General features: G+C 37.1%; 1 protein-coding gene across 2 annotated transcripts in view; it reads left to right on the forward strand.

Annotated features, from left to right (window-relative positions):
- NCAM2 (neural cell adhesion molecule 2) overlaps positions 1-16,948 on the forward strand; it is a 556,652-nt gene that overhangs the window by 434,895 nt on the left and 104,809 nt on the right. For both annotated transcript variants that reach the window (XM_077118759.1, XM_077118760.1), the window contains exon 11: positions 2,083-2,179. In XM_077118759.1, the coding sequence (XP_076974874.1) occupies positions 2,083-2,179 (97 nt within the window). The remainder of the gene's footprint in view (positions 1-2,082; positions 2,180-16,948) is intronic.

A 16,948-nucleotide genomic window follows, 5' to 3' on the forward strand; every position in this document is an offset into this window, starting at 1 on the left:
TTGGAGATTATTGTTTTTATGCTGCCAAGTATCTGGCACTTTCAGTACCGTTTGAATAGAATATATTTCATTTATTTAAATTTGCACGTGTGTATATGCCTGTGTGCATGTGCATGTGTATATATGTGTGTGTGTGTTAATTGCCAAAGTTTATACAAGTCTCTGGCAATGATCATCAACACGTCCAATTTATGAGTAGTTTTAAACAATTGAAAATCTTTCTCACAAGATGTTCTTCAATTGAAAAGCCTCTACTTTCCCCCACTAATTTAGTTTAAATGAATGCAAGATATGCAAGTTTTGTAATAATTGTCGTATCCTACTACATTAACTTCATATATTCTCCTTTGTGGCATGAAATCCCCCCCCCCCGGTAATTGGATTTTGTAAACTGTTCAGTATATAGAAGGATCCAAGCAGTCACATGCGTAGATATTTGAATCATTGTGCCATAGTAAGCCACTTTGTCTAAATCAATTACAATTTAAATCAGGTTATTAAATCTATATGTCAACTAACTATTGGTTAATTATAAAAACGTGTTTTCATCAAGTGTAACAAATGTACCACACCAATGTAAGGTGTTCATAATAGGGTGATATATGAAAAGCCTATATTTTATGCATAATTCTTCTCTAACCCACAATCTCTTTAATAAAAAATAATAATTATGGTTCTATAATATAGTCACAAAATAGGTAATTAATAAGTAATTTTGCTAACCTTAATGAACTGTGCATTAATCATGGTTTGTTTTTTTTGCCATGACCATTCTATTTCTTTATTGTCTGCACACAGTAAATACATTACTTTCTGTGGAATATACAAAATAACTTCCTCAGAGGCCTATGGAATAAAGAAATTATCTCTGCCAAATTGCTTTTTGACTAGTAAAAATACCTTAGAGTTAAATTATCCTGGTTTATTAAATTAACATGTAAGAAATATGAATATTTGAATCATTTTGGAATACATGATATAAGAGCTGTTAAAACTTCTAATCCTTATATCTGCAATCTGTTCCTAGATGGACAGCTGACTAGAAAGTAAATGACAGGCACAGCTTTCTTACACTTCAGAATTACCATCTTCAATGGACCTCAAAATTGCACATTTAGTTAATAGCCTCTCATTACCGCAAAATGATTTTTACCCTTCTGAAATGGAGTTGAAATTAATAGCATCTTTTGTTGTAAGCATACTTCTCTTTAATAATAGCTACTGGCTTTGAAAATTATATATATTACTGTCATCGAATCTCTTTTCTGGTTTGATACCCCAGAATTTTTTTTTGCGTTAGAATTACAGGGTTGGCCCCAATGTTCAGCAATAGAATCCCAAAAGGTTAACTTAATTATGGACTTGAAATGTGTGAGGATTGAGATTCCACCTAAACTGAAAGAGAATGATAAAAATTGAGCAAAAATGGAGACCCAATACTGTTATTAGATATCAAGTAAAAAGTGCCTGTCTACGGGGATTGTTACACAAGGGTAATATTTTCTTGCAAAACGCTTTCCTGGGAAGACTTTTATTGGAATGATCCCTCATCCTTCATTAATATTTTATACTCACTAAAGTCAAGAGAGGATAAGAAACCTGACTTCTTTTGAGCCTTTCTTGACCTTTAATTAGCATATTCTGAGTCTAAAACATAAAGCATGAAGAACTAAAAATGCTTTTGGCACAACTTCCTGTTTTCAAGTTCAAGTCTAGAGTGATTACAAAATATATATTTCACACTGTGTATTATTGCTTCATGATGCTTACCTATATGTGGATCTAATGATCCTGCCGTTCCAATAGATACAGCAACATGGTGACATTTATCCACTTAAACAGTTAATAGATCACCCATGATTCACCTAGCTCTATGGATAGTATAGGTTCTCAGATTACATCTTAGAAGGCTTTATATTATTTAGTTATGTTAACCTGATAAAATAAAAAAAGTAATTATTGGCAAGGAGTTATAGGGCAAATGGATTAAAGATGTGAGCTTTAAATAGGTAAGCACCTATTTTAAATTTCCTTTGATGTTGTTGTAGAATTATAAAATGTTTATTATTATAATGATTTTAGATTGCACCTACATCCGATAATGACTTTGGACGATATAATTGCACAGCCACTAACCGAATAGGAACAAGATTTCAAGAATATATTCTAGCGTTGGCTGGTAAGTAGAACTTAATGGTTTTGTATTTTAAATACATCAAATGATATCATAAAATTCACTATTTTAGGAAAACGTTTACATTATTATAAATCATAATAGAGGCTATTATTTGAGAGAATGTATCTTTATTGACAGACCGTGAACATGAAGAATATATTAACCAAGATTGATTTTGAATCCTGATTCTAATTTCCCCAACCTTGTAAGTGAGATATTTCTGAAATAAGTAGGAAAACATAAATGTTAGGAAATAAAATTATGGTTCTAGTAAAATAAGAATGCTGACAAAAATTTAAAAAGATATTGAAATAATCAATGGATTGAATTAATCTATTCTAAAATTCTAGACTTAAATGCAGACAATAAGCTTTCTTTGAAAGAAAATATAAAATTTAGACTTGCATATCTTTTGTTGAAAAATATTTCCTATGTATATACAAAAACCCTCAAGTTCTATGCCTAAAGCTTAAAGATAAGAGAAAAAAACAAAAGCTTGTAGAGAAAAAAATTCAATTTTAGCAAGGCATTCCGATATATTTTTAGTTACATGCATGCTTGGAATTTGCCATTGTATTTTAAAATGCTGATTAAGAAACTGAAAATATAAAGTTTTAAAGGTTATATAATTCACATGCCAAAATATGATTTATTGTCTTCTAATAAAAGGCATGGAAATATCAGAAAGTTGCTGTAATATAATGTTTTAATAAAATAAATAGTTTATTGAACAAATTTAAAACTTTTTCTAAATAGGGTTGTACATAAATAATTTTATACAAACTTATGAAAGATATTCATTTTTATTGCTATGTAAATACATTAAAGACCAAATGGGAAATATAAAACTAGTTCACTAACCTCATAATATATAAATTATTATGTATCTTGGAATCTGTAACTTTCTAATTCAAGTTTTACTATACTAGAAAGAAGGGAGAGATAATATTAAGTGGGAAAAATTTAAGGGTGGAGACAGGGAGAAAAGAAATTAAAATGAGGGGCAGTTAAGATAGGAGAGAAGAAGGAAGGCAGGGCTGAAGGAAGGGAAATCTTAGAAACTAGGAAGATGAGAAAGAAACCTCTATATTTTACATGGAATGTATAACACACAATTTCATTCGAAATTTTGGTATTTTAATTTACTGCCCTTTGGGAGTAAATGTTAGAATGTTTAATAGCATTTTCCAAATGATGTTGACCTTTTACTTATTTGAATTGGCCAACTTTCCTTCCTTTTTGAGTTCCTTTCTCCCTTTCCTCCTTGATAATTAAGTGCCACAATTGAGCAAGACAAATACCTGTGTTGGGGGGAGGCAGCGTAATTCAATAATATCTGTGTGAGGGTGAAAACGGGGGGCATAGCAGCAACTTGGCATAGAGGCATGGGAAGTCAGTGCCTGAGAAAGGTTGTTTTAGCAGCTGGAAAACTAAAACAGAAACAACTAAAGTGTTTTGACTCATGATTTCAGAGTGTAAAAGGCTTACTTCCTCCTGGTGTCAGTATCTCCTGGTTGGCTGGTAATTTGGGGGGTTCGTTGGCTTTTCTGTCTGAATGCAATGCACATAGCAGCATCTTCTTTTTTCTCTTCCGGGTTTCATTGACTTCCAACTTCAGGCTGTTCCCTGTGGCTTCTGGCTGTGTACACTGTTTCCTTTGAATATAGGGACTTACATATTGGATTAAGGCCTACTCTCATTCAGTTTGGGTTCACCTTAAGTAATAACAATTTCCAAAGATACTATTCACAAATAACTTAGCACTTACAAGATGAGTGATTGGGATCTTTTGTGGAGGGCATGATTCCATTCACTCTCATGCTCCAGTCCACTCTCTGGATCCCCAAAAGACATGTTTCTCCTGCATGCAAAATACATCCATTCCAACATTAACATTTCAAAGCCTGAAACCATTTTAGAGGAGTGCTAAGAACAAAGTCACATCAACATCCATTATGAGTGTAGTCCATCCTAGAACAGAATTCCTGTCTTAAGGATCTGAAAGACCTAGAAAGCAAGTTAGCTTCTTCCAGTAGACAATGGTGGGTGAGGCATAGGATAGATATCGCCATTCCAGAAGGGAGAAACTGAAAGGAAAAAAAAAAATGCCATGGGTCCCAAATAAGCCTGAAATGCAGCAGGGCAGACTTCATTAAATGTTAAGGTCTGACAGTCATCAGTGGCTTGATTCTTTGTTCTCCAGCCCTGATGGAGCATCAGCTCCATGCTTTCCAAACATTTGTGCAGCAGCCAGGCTTTTCCTGACACTGGGGTATAGGCTCCAATGCCTCTGAGCATTAGGATGGTGGCTTGCCTCTCCACAATGCCAGGGCACAGACCTCACCATCTCCATGCATTGGAGTGGTGACATTCTCCCTGAACAAGTCCTGTCTCCTTCAAATACAGGGGCAGGCTTGCTGGTTCTTCACATTTAAGTGGCCCACTCTCTTGGCCCGAGATTTCTTTGGTTTAGACGTCAGATTCCATGGTTCTAACCTTGAAGACATCCTTCCTTCATTGCTTCCTTCTCTTTCCCTTTCAGGCATTACTTATGTTCATACGAAATTTGCAAAAATCTCTGTGGATTTCATGCAGTTTCAGAGGGTTCAAACCACCAGACAGAATTGTTCACAGATCCTTCCTGGATAACTGCATTTCCAATCCTGACTTCCATTGAGATTCTGATTGGATCTATATTCAGCTATTCGACTACACTCTCTTTAGCAGAGAGTTGTTCTGTTGAACCCTAACATGGAGCCCTGTCCTCTGGGGAACTCACTTACTAAAAGCTCAGGGAGGTCTCTGATAAAAAGACTTCAGACTCTAGACTAAGAGAACACATCCAGATAGGGTCAGAATTTTCCAAACCATCAATTTTCTAACTAATTTAGTACTAAGCTAATCTTTTTCTCCTCACCTTTTAGTATAAACTTCAAGGAGAAGCCAGGCTGCACCTTCCATACTTAGCTTGGAATTCTCTTCTGCTAAATATCTAAGTTCGTTGCTTGCAACTTCTACTCCAAATCTGACATCAGAACACAATTCTTACCAAGTTCTATGGCATTTTACAAGAAAAATCAATTTTCTTTCAATTTCCAATAACACATTTATCACTTATTTATAGGGCCTTATTGGAAGTACCTTTAATAACCACATTTCTACTGATAATCTCCCTGAAGCAATCTAGGCCTTTTCTAACAATCACCTCACAATTCTTCCACCTCCTACCCATCACCCAATTCCAAAGACATTTCCACATTGTCCTAGCAGTACCACACTCCCAGTTTAGCAAAAACTGTTTAGTTTCCTGACAGCTAACACAAAGACCATATAATGGGTTGACATGACAATGAGAATTTATTGGTTCATGATTTCAGATGCTAGAACACTTTCTTCTTCCTGGAGTCAGTATCTTCTGGCTAACTAGCAGTCTTTGCAGTTCTTCGGCTTTACCACCACATGGCCATATATGTGATGGTGTTTTTTCTTTCTCTTCTACACTCCAGTGACTTCCAGCTTTGGGCTGCTCCCTGAGGATTCTTTCCCTTTGTTTATAAGGACTTGAGTTCATATTGGATTAAGGCTCACCCTCTTTCAGATTGCACACTTTAACTACTAACATCTTCAAAGGTCCTGTTTACAAATGGGTTCATACCCACAGGACAAGGGGTTGGAACCTGAATATTCCTTTTGTAGGGGACATGGTTCAAACCCCTACAAGGATGAATAGAATGGAGTGTAGGCATCAGTGGCCCAGTGTGGGATGTGGGAGCCCAGACAGCATGAGAAGGATGTCCATATGCCAAGACAACAGATGCAGTCCAGCGGGGAGTATTGGAAGCTAAGCAAGGTATAGAGGGGTCATCTTATGAATGGAATGGTAGTGATAGGTGATTAATATCACTGATTAAAAATTATTAAGTATGGAGGGTATAATAAGAGAATTTTATCTCACTCTTGGAGAAGAGATTGGTAGGGAAAGGGCAAAACTAGGATGACTCCCTACTAGTGAATTAGCATTTAAGATGTATGTAAATAGCTAGATATAAGAGAAAATAAATAAAGATGCTTGTGAGTGTGTATGTATGTGAACAAGGTACTATATTATGCATTGTAATATCACAGGCTTGGGCACAATAGAAATTCTCAACAAATGGCCACCTTATAACTTAACACAGACTATAGAATCAAAGAACAGGGAAGGAGATCCCATCATGGCCGGACCCCCAGGGAGGCCAATTGCTTGGGTCAGGGTCAGTGGATAGTGGCTTCTCACACCCTTCATCAAGGATGAAGGACCTTCTTCTGGTTAAGTACTGGGCTTTTATACACCCCAGGGGAAGGTGACCTGCCTCTGAACATAAAGCCTGTATCAAATAACCTTTGTGCAGACGTCCTTTCCTGAGAAGCAGCTAGGGCTACTTATTCCAAATTTTTCTATATGGTATGGTCATGGCATTCCATTTCTGGGTAGCTGTTTTTTTTGTTTGTTTGTTTGTTTTTTAATGTCTTCCATAGGCTGCAAGATGGAAGCATATTGAAACATCTGCATGCAAACAAACAAGAAGGAAAAAGTTGGGTGCTAAGCCATGGCTGGAAGGCAGTCACTGAGCCCATAAGTATGGTCGGCCATTTCTATAAGGAGCTTCCTTTATCCAGGAAATTGTGTTTAAAAACCAAGTTCTGAGGCAGTTCTGTCCCTGGAGATGACTTTGGAACTGTAACACTCCAATAATAACAAGCAGACCTAGCAGCCAGATCTTGGTTTCTAAATACTATTCTCCACTAAAAGAGTACTTGGAAAAATAGCTGATGCAAGGGCTCAGACAAAGCATAAGATAGGCTTTAAGCAACTTGTTATAACAGAAAGTAAGTAATTTCTTTTTAAAAAAGAAGAAAAAGAAAATGATGGCAGCACATAGAAAACATCCACTAATGCACTTTCCCAACCATCATTGTGAAAATTAATTCAGTTAAGGAACATCCGTGGCTGCTAAAGCAAGTGTGTAAAAGTTTGATCTGAAAAACAAAATTGAAGTAGTTTTAAAGTACTTACCGCCAAAATACGAATTAATCATAAAAGTAAAAATATTAAGTTGCACTTAATGAAACTTACAGATACTACTTTAATCAAGTGATCAAAAGCAACATCAATGGTAATAAAGAAAAATCAAACTCAGGTCCTAGCAGAAAGAGGCAATGAGAAAAACATAGAATTACTACTGTGATAATCCTGCCAACAATCAAACCAAATTGAGATACCCTCTACAAAGTAACTAAGTCCTCAAAGTGTAAAAGCCATGAAAACAAAGGAACAGTTTTTGGGAAATTTTTCAAACCGAAAGATATTATAGAAACATAACAAATGAATCCCACAAGTTATTATGAACTGTATCTTTTCTTCAATAAAGAGCTTATTAAGATGACCAGTATAATTCAAATGTCATCTGAGCATTATTTGGTAAATTAATGGTTGTATAGATCTTATATAGAAGAATGTTTTGCTTGTAGTAAATACACACTAGATTTGGCATCATGTCAATTTACTCTAAATGGTTTAGATGAAAAAGAAAGTTCTGAGTACTATTGTTGTAAATTTCCTATAAATATGAAATCTTTTAAAATGAAGAGGAAAAAGTAATTAAAGGACAATAAGTATACATAATATGGAGCAGCTTTAGAAAAGCAAAGCATCTTGTGAAAATCAGTAGTATTACTGATTAAAATCATCTACATCTTTTTTTTAGGGAGCAATTCATAATTTGGTATGTGCTCTTATAAAGAAGTTTACAATATTAAAAAGGATAGTTTTGCATATTAATCCATTTCACAGGTTACTAGTGCTCCCAAATATGCAAGTCTACATTTTTATTCTAAAGTATATCAATTAATTTACTTAGACATCTCTTTTAAATCTCATAAGTCACATTCTTAAGAATGGAGACCCTTAGGTAGCAACAATCTAATAATAACAGGGTATGAAAATAAGGCACACAGAGAAGACATATACCCATGAACTGGGCAGTTAACTTGCCATACACTGCCCTCCATTTTGTCTCTTTATGTCTGATGTAAAGAAAAAAAAAAACGCTTTGATAAAGTTATAGCAAGATTACCTGGGCAATGAGTATTAGAAAATTTAGCTTCCTTTAGGCCAGATACTGTGCACACATTCTACGTAGATCATTTAATTCTCAAGATAGCCCAGTGAAGTTTATGATATATCACTTACAGAAGGAGGAGATGCTGGAAAATTAAGAAACAAAATATATTGACCTAGTTTATTATTCTTACTACTATGTCTGTTATTATGACTTAAAAAGTTAAGAGGGTGAAATACTGTATAAATCGAAATGCTTCTCTGAGTAAAAAGTGAGCCCAAGGGCAGCATCCTTTTGTGTCAGACCGTTTTCTACACCTGATCTGTATCACTTTTTACTACACTTCTTTAAATTCTCACAACCAATTCAAGGAAAGTAATAATTGATCAATTTCTTAAATTATTTATTTTTAATCAAATATAATTAATTGTGTTTTCCTTAAATCAGAAAATCCCTGAAGAAGGTTGTTCTATTAAACTGTGGCTTCCTGTTCATAAGCAGGAATGGGCCCAGTCCTCTGAAACCCATTCCCCATATTCACAAAATTGAACTAAGTGCATTTTCTATAATTTAGATGGGAAATATGAAATATTTCAGGTATAAATTTGATAATCAACTTTACTATATTAACTTTTTTTTTTTTTATTAACGGAAAGAAAAAAAAAAGAAATTAACACAACATTTAGAAATCATACCATTCTACATATGCACTCAGTAATTCTTAACATCATCACATAGATGCATGATCATTGTTTCTTAGTACATTTGCATCGGTTTAGAGGAACTAGCAAGACAACAGAAAAAAATATAAAATGTTAATATAAAGAAAAGAAATAAAAGTAGTAGTAATAGTAAAAAATAACAACAACAAACAAACCAACAAGCAAACAAAAACAAAAAAAAACCCTATAGCTCAGATGCAGCTTCATTCAGTATTTTAACATGATTACTTTACAATTAGGTATTATTGTGCTGTCCATTTTTGAGTTTTTGTATCTAGTCCTGTTGGACAGTCTGTATCCCTTCAGCTTCAATTACCCATTGTCTTACCCTGTTTCTAACTCCTGCTGAACTCTGTTACCAATGACATATTTCAAGTTTATTCTCGAATGTCCGTTCACATCAGTGGGACCATACAGTATTTGTCCTTTAGTTTTTGGCTGGATTCACTCAGCATAATATTCTCTAGGTCCATCCATGTTATTACATGGTTCATAAGTTTATCTTGTCTTAAAGCTGCATAATATTCCATCGTATGTATATACCACAGTTTGTTTAGCCACTCTTCTGTTGATGGAGATTTTGGCTGTTTCCATCTCTTTGCAATTGTAAATAACGCTGCTATAAACATTGGTGTGCAAATGTCCGTTTGTGTCTTTGCCCTTAAGTCCTTTGAGTAGATACCTAGCAATGGTATTGCTGGGTCGTATGGCAATTCTATATTCAGCTTTTTGAGGAACCACCAAACTGCCTTCCACAGTGGTTGCACCCTTTGACATTCCCACCAACAGTGGATAAGTGTGCCTCTTTATCCACATCCTCTCCAGCACTTGTCATTTTCTGTTTTGTTGATAATGGCCATTCTGGTGGGTGTGAGATGATATCTCATTGTGGTTTTGATTTGCATTTCTCTAATGGCCAGGGACATTGAGCATCTCTTCATGTGCCTCTTGGCCATCCGTATTTCTTCTTCTGGTAGGTGTCTGTTTAAGTCTTTTTCCCATTTTGTAATTGGGTTGGCTGTCTTTTTGTTGTTGAGTTGAATAATCTCTTTATAAATTCTGGATACTAGACCTTTATCTGATATGTCGTTTCCAAATATTGTCTCCCATTGTGTAGGCTGTCTTTCTACTTTCTTGATGAAGTTCTCTGATGCACAAAAGTGTTTAATTTTGAGGAGCTCCCATTTATTTATTTCCTTCTTCAGTGTTCTTGCTTTAGGTTTAAGGTCCATAAAACCGCCTCCAGTTGTAAGATCCATAAGATATCTCCCAACATTTTCCTCTAACTGTTTTATGGTCTTAGACCTAATATTTAGATCTTTGATCCATTTTGAGTTAATTTTTGTATAGGGTGTGAGAGATGGGTCTTCTTTCATTCTTTTGCATATGGATATCCAGTTCTCTAGGCACCATTTATTGAAGAGACTGTTCTGTCCCAGGTGAGTTGGCTTGACTGCCTTATCAAAGATCAAATGTCCATAGATGAGAGGGTCTATATCTGAGCACTCTATTCGATTCCATTGGTCGATATATCTATCTTTATGCCAATACCATGCTGTTTTGACCACTGTGGCTTCATAATATGCCTTAAAGTCAGGCAGCGCGAGACCTCCAGCTTCGTTTTTTTTCCTCAAGATGTTTTTAGCAATTCGGGGTACCCTGCCCTTCCAGATAAATTTACTTATTGGTTTTTCTATTTCTGAAAAATAAGTTGTTGGGATTTTGATTGGTATTGCATTGAATCTGTAAATCAATTTAGGTAGGATTGACATCTTAACTATATTTAGTCTTCCAATCCATGAACACGGTATGCCCTTCCATCTATTTAGGTCTTCTGTGATTTCTTTTAACAGTTTTTTGTAGTTTTCTTTATATAGGTTTTTTGTCTCTTTGGTTAAATTTATTCCTAGGTATTTTATTCTTTTAGTTGCGATTGTAAATGGGATTCGTTTCTTGATTTCTGCCTCAGCTTGTTCATTACTAGTGTATAGAAAAGCTACAGATTTTTGAATGTTGATCTTGTAGCCTGCTATTTTGCTGTACTCATTTATTAGCTCTAGTAATTTTGTTGTGGATTTTTCTGGGTTTTCTACATATAGTATCATATCGTCTGCAAACAGTGATAGTTTTACTTCTTCCTTTCCAATTTTGATGCCTTGTATTTCTTTTTCTTGCCTAATTGCTCTGGCTAGAACTTCCAACACAATGTTGAATAATAGTGGTGATAGTGGACATCCTTGTCTTGTTCCTGATCTTAGGGGGAAAGTTTTCAATTTTTCCCCATTGAGGATGATATTAGCTGTGGGTTTTTCATATATTCCCTCTATCATTTTAAGGAAGTTCGCTTGTATTCCTATCTTTTGAAGTGTTTTCAGCAGGAAAGGATGTTGAATCTTGTCAAATGCCTTCTCTGCATCAATTGAGATGATCATGTGATTTTTCTGCTTTGATTTGTTGATATGGTGTATTACATTAATTGATTTTCTTATGTTGAACCATCCTTGCATACCTGGGATGAATCCTACTTGATCATGATGTATAATTCTTTTAATGTGTTGTTGGATACGATTTGCTAGAATTTTATTGAGGATTTTTGCATCTGTATTCATTAGAGAGATTGGTCTGTTGTTTTCTTTTTTTGTAATATCTTTGCCTGGTTTTGGTATGAGGGTGATGTTGGCTTCATAGAATGAATTAGGTAGTTTTCCCTCCACTTCGATTATGTTGAAGAGTTTGAGGAGAGTAGGTACTAATTCTTTCTGGAATGTTTGATAGAATTCACATGTGAAGCCGTCTGGTCCTGGAGTTTTCTTTTTAGGGAGCTTTTGAATAACTAATTCAATCTCTTTACTTGTGATTGGTTTGTTGAGGTCATCTATTTCTTCTTGAGTCAAAGTTGGTTGTTCATGTCTTTCCAAGAACCTGTCCATTTCTTCTAAATTGTTGTATTTATTAGCGTAAAGTTGTTCATAGTATCCTGTTATTACCTCCTTTATTTCTGTGAGGTCAGTAGTTATGTCTCCTCTTTCATTTCTAATCTTATTTATTTGCATCCTCTCTCTTCTTCTTTTTGTCAGTCTTGCTAAGGGCCCATCAATCTTGTTGATTTTCTCATAGAACCAACTTCTGGTCTTACTGATTTTCTCTATTGTTTTCATGTTTTCAATTTCATTTATTTCTGCTCTAATCTTTGTTATTTCTTTCCTTTTGCTTGCTTTGGGATTAGTTTGCTGTTCTTTCTCCAGTTCTTCCAAGTGGACAGTTAGTTCCTGCATTTTTGCCTTTTCTTCTTTTCTTATAAAGGCATTTAGGGCAATAAATTTCCCTCTTAACACTGCCTTTGCTGCGTCCCATAAGTTTTGATATGTTGTGTCTTCATTTTCATTTGCCTCTAGGTATTTACTAATTTCTCTTGCAATTTCTTCTTTGACCCACTTGTTGTTTAAGAGTGTGTTGTTGAGCCTCCATGTATTTATGAATTTTCTGGCACTCTGCCTATTATTGATTTCCAACTTCATTCCTTTATGATCCGAGAAAGTGTTGTGTATGATTTCAATGTTTTTAAATTTGTTAAGACTTGCTTTGTGACCCAGCATATGGTCTATCTTTGAGAATGATCCATGAGCACTTGAAAAAAAGGTGTATCCTGCTGTTGTGGGATGTAATGTCCTATAAATGTCTGTTAAGTCAAGTTCATTTATAGTAATATTCAGGTTCTCTATTTCTTTATTGATCCTCTGTGTAGATGTTCTGTCCATTGATGAGAGTGGTGAATTGAAGTCTCCAACTATTATGGTATATGTGTCTATTTCCCTCTTCAATGTTTGCAGTGTATTCCTCACGTATTTTGGGGCATTCTGGTTCGGTGCGTAAATATTTATGATTGTTATGTCTTCTTGCTTAATTGTTCCTTTTAATAGTATATAGTGTCCTTCTTTGTCTCTTTTAACTGTTTTACATTTGAAGTCTAATTTGTTGGATATTAGTATAGCCACTCCTGCTCTTTTCTGGTTGTTGTTTGCATGAAATATCTTTTCCCAACCTTTCACTTTCAACCTATATTTATCTTTGGGTCTAAGATGTGTTTCCTGTAGACAGCATATGGAAGGATCCTGTTCTTTAATCCATTCTGCCAGTCTATGTCTTTTAATTGGGGAATTCAGTCCATTGACATTTAGAGTTATTACTGTTTGGATAATATTTTCCTCTACCATTTTGCCTTTTGTATTATATATATCATATCTGACTTTCCTTCTTTCTACACTTTTCTCCATGTCTCTCTCTTCTGTCTTTTTGTATCTGACTCTAGTGCTTCCTTTAGTATTTCTTGCAGAGCTGGTCTCTTGGTCACAAATTCTCTTAGTGACTTTTTGTCTGAGAATGTTTTAATTTCTCCCTCATTTTTGAAGGACAATTTTGCTGGATATAGGAGTCTTGGCTGGCAGTTTTTCTCTTTTAGTAACTTAAATATATCATCCCACTGTCTTCTAGCTTCCATGGTTTCTGCTGAGAAATCTACACATAGTCTTATTGGGTTTCCCTTGTATGTGATGGATTGTTTTTCTCTTGCTGCCTTCAAGATCCTCTCTTTCTCTTTGACCTCTGACATTCTAACTAGTAAGTGTCTTGGGGAACGCCTATTTGTGTCTAATCTCTTTGGGGTGCGCTGCACTTCTTGGATCTGTAATTTTAGGTCTTTCATAAGAGTTGGGAAATTTTCAGTGATAATTTCTTCCATTAGTTTTTCTCCTCCTTTTCCCTTCTCTTCTCCTTCTGGGATACCCACTACACGTATATTTGTACGGTTCACATTGTCCTTGAATTCCCTGATACCTTGTTCAAATTTTTCCATTCTTTTCCGGATAGTTTCTGTTTCTTTTTGGAATTCAGATGTTTCATCCTCCAAATCACTAATTCTATCTTCTGTTTCTTTAAATCTGTCATTGTAGGTATCCATTGTTTTTTCCATCTTTTCTACTTTATCTTTCACTTCCATAAGTTCTGTGATTTGTTTTTTCAGTTTTTCTATTTCTTCTTTATGTTCAGCCCATGTCTTCTTCATGTCCTCCCTCAATTTATCGATTTCGTTTTTGAAGAGGTTTTCCATTTCTGTTCGTATATTCAGCATTAGTTGTTTCAGCTCCTGTATCTCATTTGAACTATTGGTTTCTTCGTTTGACTGGGCCATATGTTCAATTTTCTGAGCGTGATCCGTTATCTTCTGCTGGCGTCTGGGCATTTAGTCAGATTTCCCCGGGTGTTCGACCCCACAGGTTGAAAGATTTTTCTGTGCAATCTCTGGGTTCTGTTCTTCCTATCCTGCCCAGTAGGTGGCGCTCGTGGCACACGCCTGTCTGTGGGTTCCACCAGCGAAAGTTGCTGTGGGTCCCTCAACTCTGGAAAACTCTCGCCGTAGGGGAGGTTCGGCAGCCGAAGCGTCTTGGAAGAATGCCAGCCGGCCCGGGGTTCCAAACGCGGGGAGGGTCGCCGGCCATCGCAGCACAGGAGAGCGTCCGGCCAAATTAGCCAGTCGGCCCGGGGCACCAAGCGTGGCGGGAGGGCGCCAGCTGTCGCAGCCCGGGAGAGTGCACTGTTCCCAGCCGACGGGGGAGTCACGTGTTTGGAAGGGATCCCCCGGTCACTGTTCTCCGCAGTCTGGGGATTTCCGACCCAACTATCTCAGTTGTTCCGGGGGGCCTTGTGTGGTGGGGGCACCAGCCGCCGCGGCCTAAGGGGACCGCCTGTCCAGTTCTACCAGCTGGCCCAGGAAGGTGGAAGGGAGGGACTCCGGTCGCTTGCCGTCCCACCCAGGAAAGCCCGTGCCCCTTGGTGATCTCACCGGAGCTGGTTCTCCCAGGTAGTCAGCCATTCCAGGATGGGGTACGCTGTCCCTTTAATCTCCCTCGTGGCTCCGGGAGCTGCTCTGTATTATCTCCACTCCCCCAGTAGCTGTTCTGGAGGAGGAAAGGTGAGGGCGGCAAGGCTGTCGAGGCTGGTAGCGGAGGAGCACGGTGAAGGCGGGGGAAGAGGGCACCGTGGTGGTTGGAGAGCAGCCGGAGCAGGAGGGGGAGGAAGGGGGAGAAGGATGGCGGGCGGCTCAGCTGCTGCGGGGCGCGGGTGCCACGTGGCGGGCCGGCGGAGAAAGAGGGGGGAGAAGGATGGTGGGCGGCTCGGCTGCTGCGGGGCGCGGGCGCCGCGCGGCGGGCCGGCGGAGAAAGAGGGGGGAGAAGGATGGCGGGCGGCTCGGCTGCTGCGGGGCGCGGGCGCCGCGCGGCGGGCCGGCGGAGAAAGAGGGGGGAGAAGGATGGCGGGCGGCTCGGCTGCTGCGGGGCGCGGGTGCTGCGGCGGGCCGGCGGAGAAAGAGACTATATTAACTTTTTTTACTAAAATGTCAAATAGAAATGCAATTACATGTTGTATATACATATAATATGATACATGTATATATAATTAAATAATTTACCAAAAAATTTAAATGCACTTCCCTGTACTTTTTAGGTAGGGGGCACAGATTCATTTTCAGTTTAAATACATATCTTGGACCAAATTAAAAATGTTGTACACCTAAGAGTAAATGTAATCATAAACCAATGGTTTTCTGTATCTACGAAGTCATTATTTTAAAGGTACTCTATAGTAATATGAGAATTTTTCTGAATTATTTCTAAAAAGACTTTTTCTCTATTAAGCATTCTATTATCAAATAATTTCATTCATATTTTGTCTTAATTTTCTTAATTCATTATGCCGTTGTTATACTTAACTTTGTAAATTTTTTATTTCAAATGTTAACCTGGTGATCACAATTTTGCTTTACTAATTGACAGTTTTCTGATAATGTCACCTTCTCCTGGACAGTTCTCGAGGAGGAGTCAGTCAGGCTGTGAGGTCTTGGCACAAACACAGCCGTCAGCTGAGGACTAGGGCATCAGTCCTGAAGGGGGTGTCTAGGCAGGGTTCCTAAGCAGCCTCTCCAAGTCCCTACCTGACTGTTCTGAGGATTAAGTGATGCAGTGCTTTGAAGGAACCTGGCACATAGCATGAGGTCAACAATGTTATCTATAATTATCGCCAAATTATGGTTCATGCTTCATAGTCATTTTTCTTTGAATAGAAACCTGTTTGTTGATATTTCCTAAGTTATAATACATCGTTCTGTACATCATAGGCAAGTGCATAGCAAAATGGGACTACGGCACCACTTATTCTGGACATGATAATCCTATTATACAAAATGAATCTTCATTTGATTTGAATTATTTTCTCCTTTTTCTGGCTGTCCTACTTCTTTTTCACACAAATTACTAATGAAGTCTCCCATACTGTGCTTTGCAATTAATTTTTTAAATCTCGGTTCAGGCCTCTATACCTATCCATATTAAATCTCCTTGTTAACTTTAGCTCACCTTTTAACCTCCTGAGACCCTGTCAAATGCAGTGTTTTATCTCTCTTTTCAAGATAGATTGAATTCATAAATACCATGAAGTGGCCATCTAAAATTTCAACGAAGTCAGAGATAAACTTAAGAAGCTCATTTTTGAGAACAGAGAACTTCTTACAGGCTAACCTGGATCAATTTAACAGAACCCCGCAGATAGGGTATTATAGTCAATCTTCTTGTACTTGTGCCCAAACCATATTTTATCTAAACCCCTGTCCCATAAAGCCTGAAAGCAGGTTAAATTTAGTTCATTTGGAAGCACATTTTCTTCAACTTAATATGTGCCAAGTTTCTCCTGTATGATTGGTTTTATGATCCAGCCTGGTACATAGCAAGGAAAAATTTGGGATTTTAGTAATAAAGCAACATGATCAGTTTCTTTTGGAAGAAACATGTCAGTTACAATGCAGAGAAAGATTTTAACATAGTACTTGGCATTGGGTATTTACCATTGGGTTTCTACAAATAGCCCAAACTGTGGAAATGTAAACTCAAACATCCTAAAGT

Source organism: Tamandua tetradactyla, chromosome 10 (genome assembly GCF_023851605.1).
Source record: "Tamandua tetradactyla isolate mTamTet1 chromosome 10, mTamTet1.pri, whole genome shotgun sequence".
Lineage (NCBI taxonomy): Eukaryota > Metazoa > Chordata > Mammalia > Pilosa > Myrmecophagidae > Tamandua > Tamandua tetradactyla.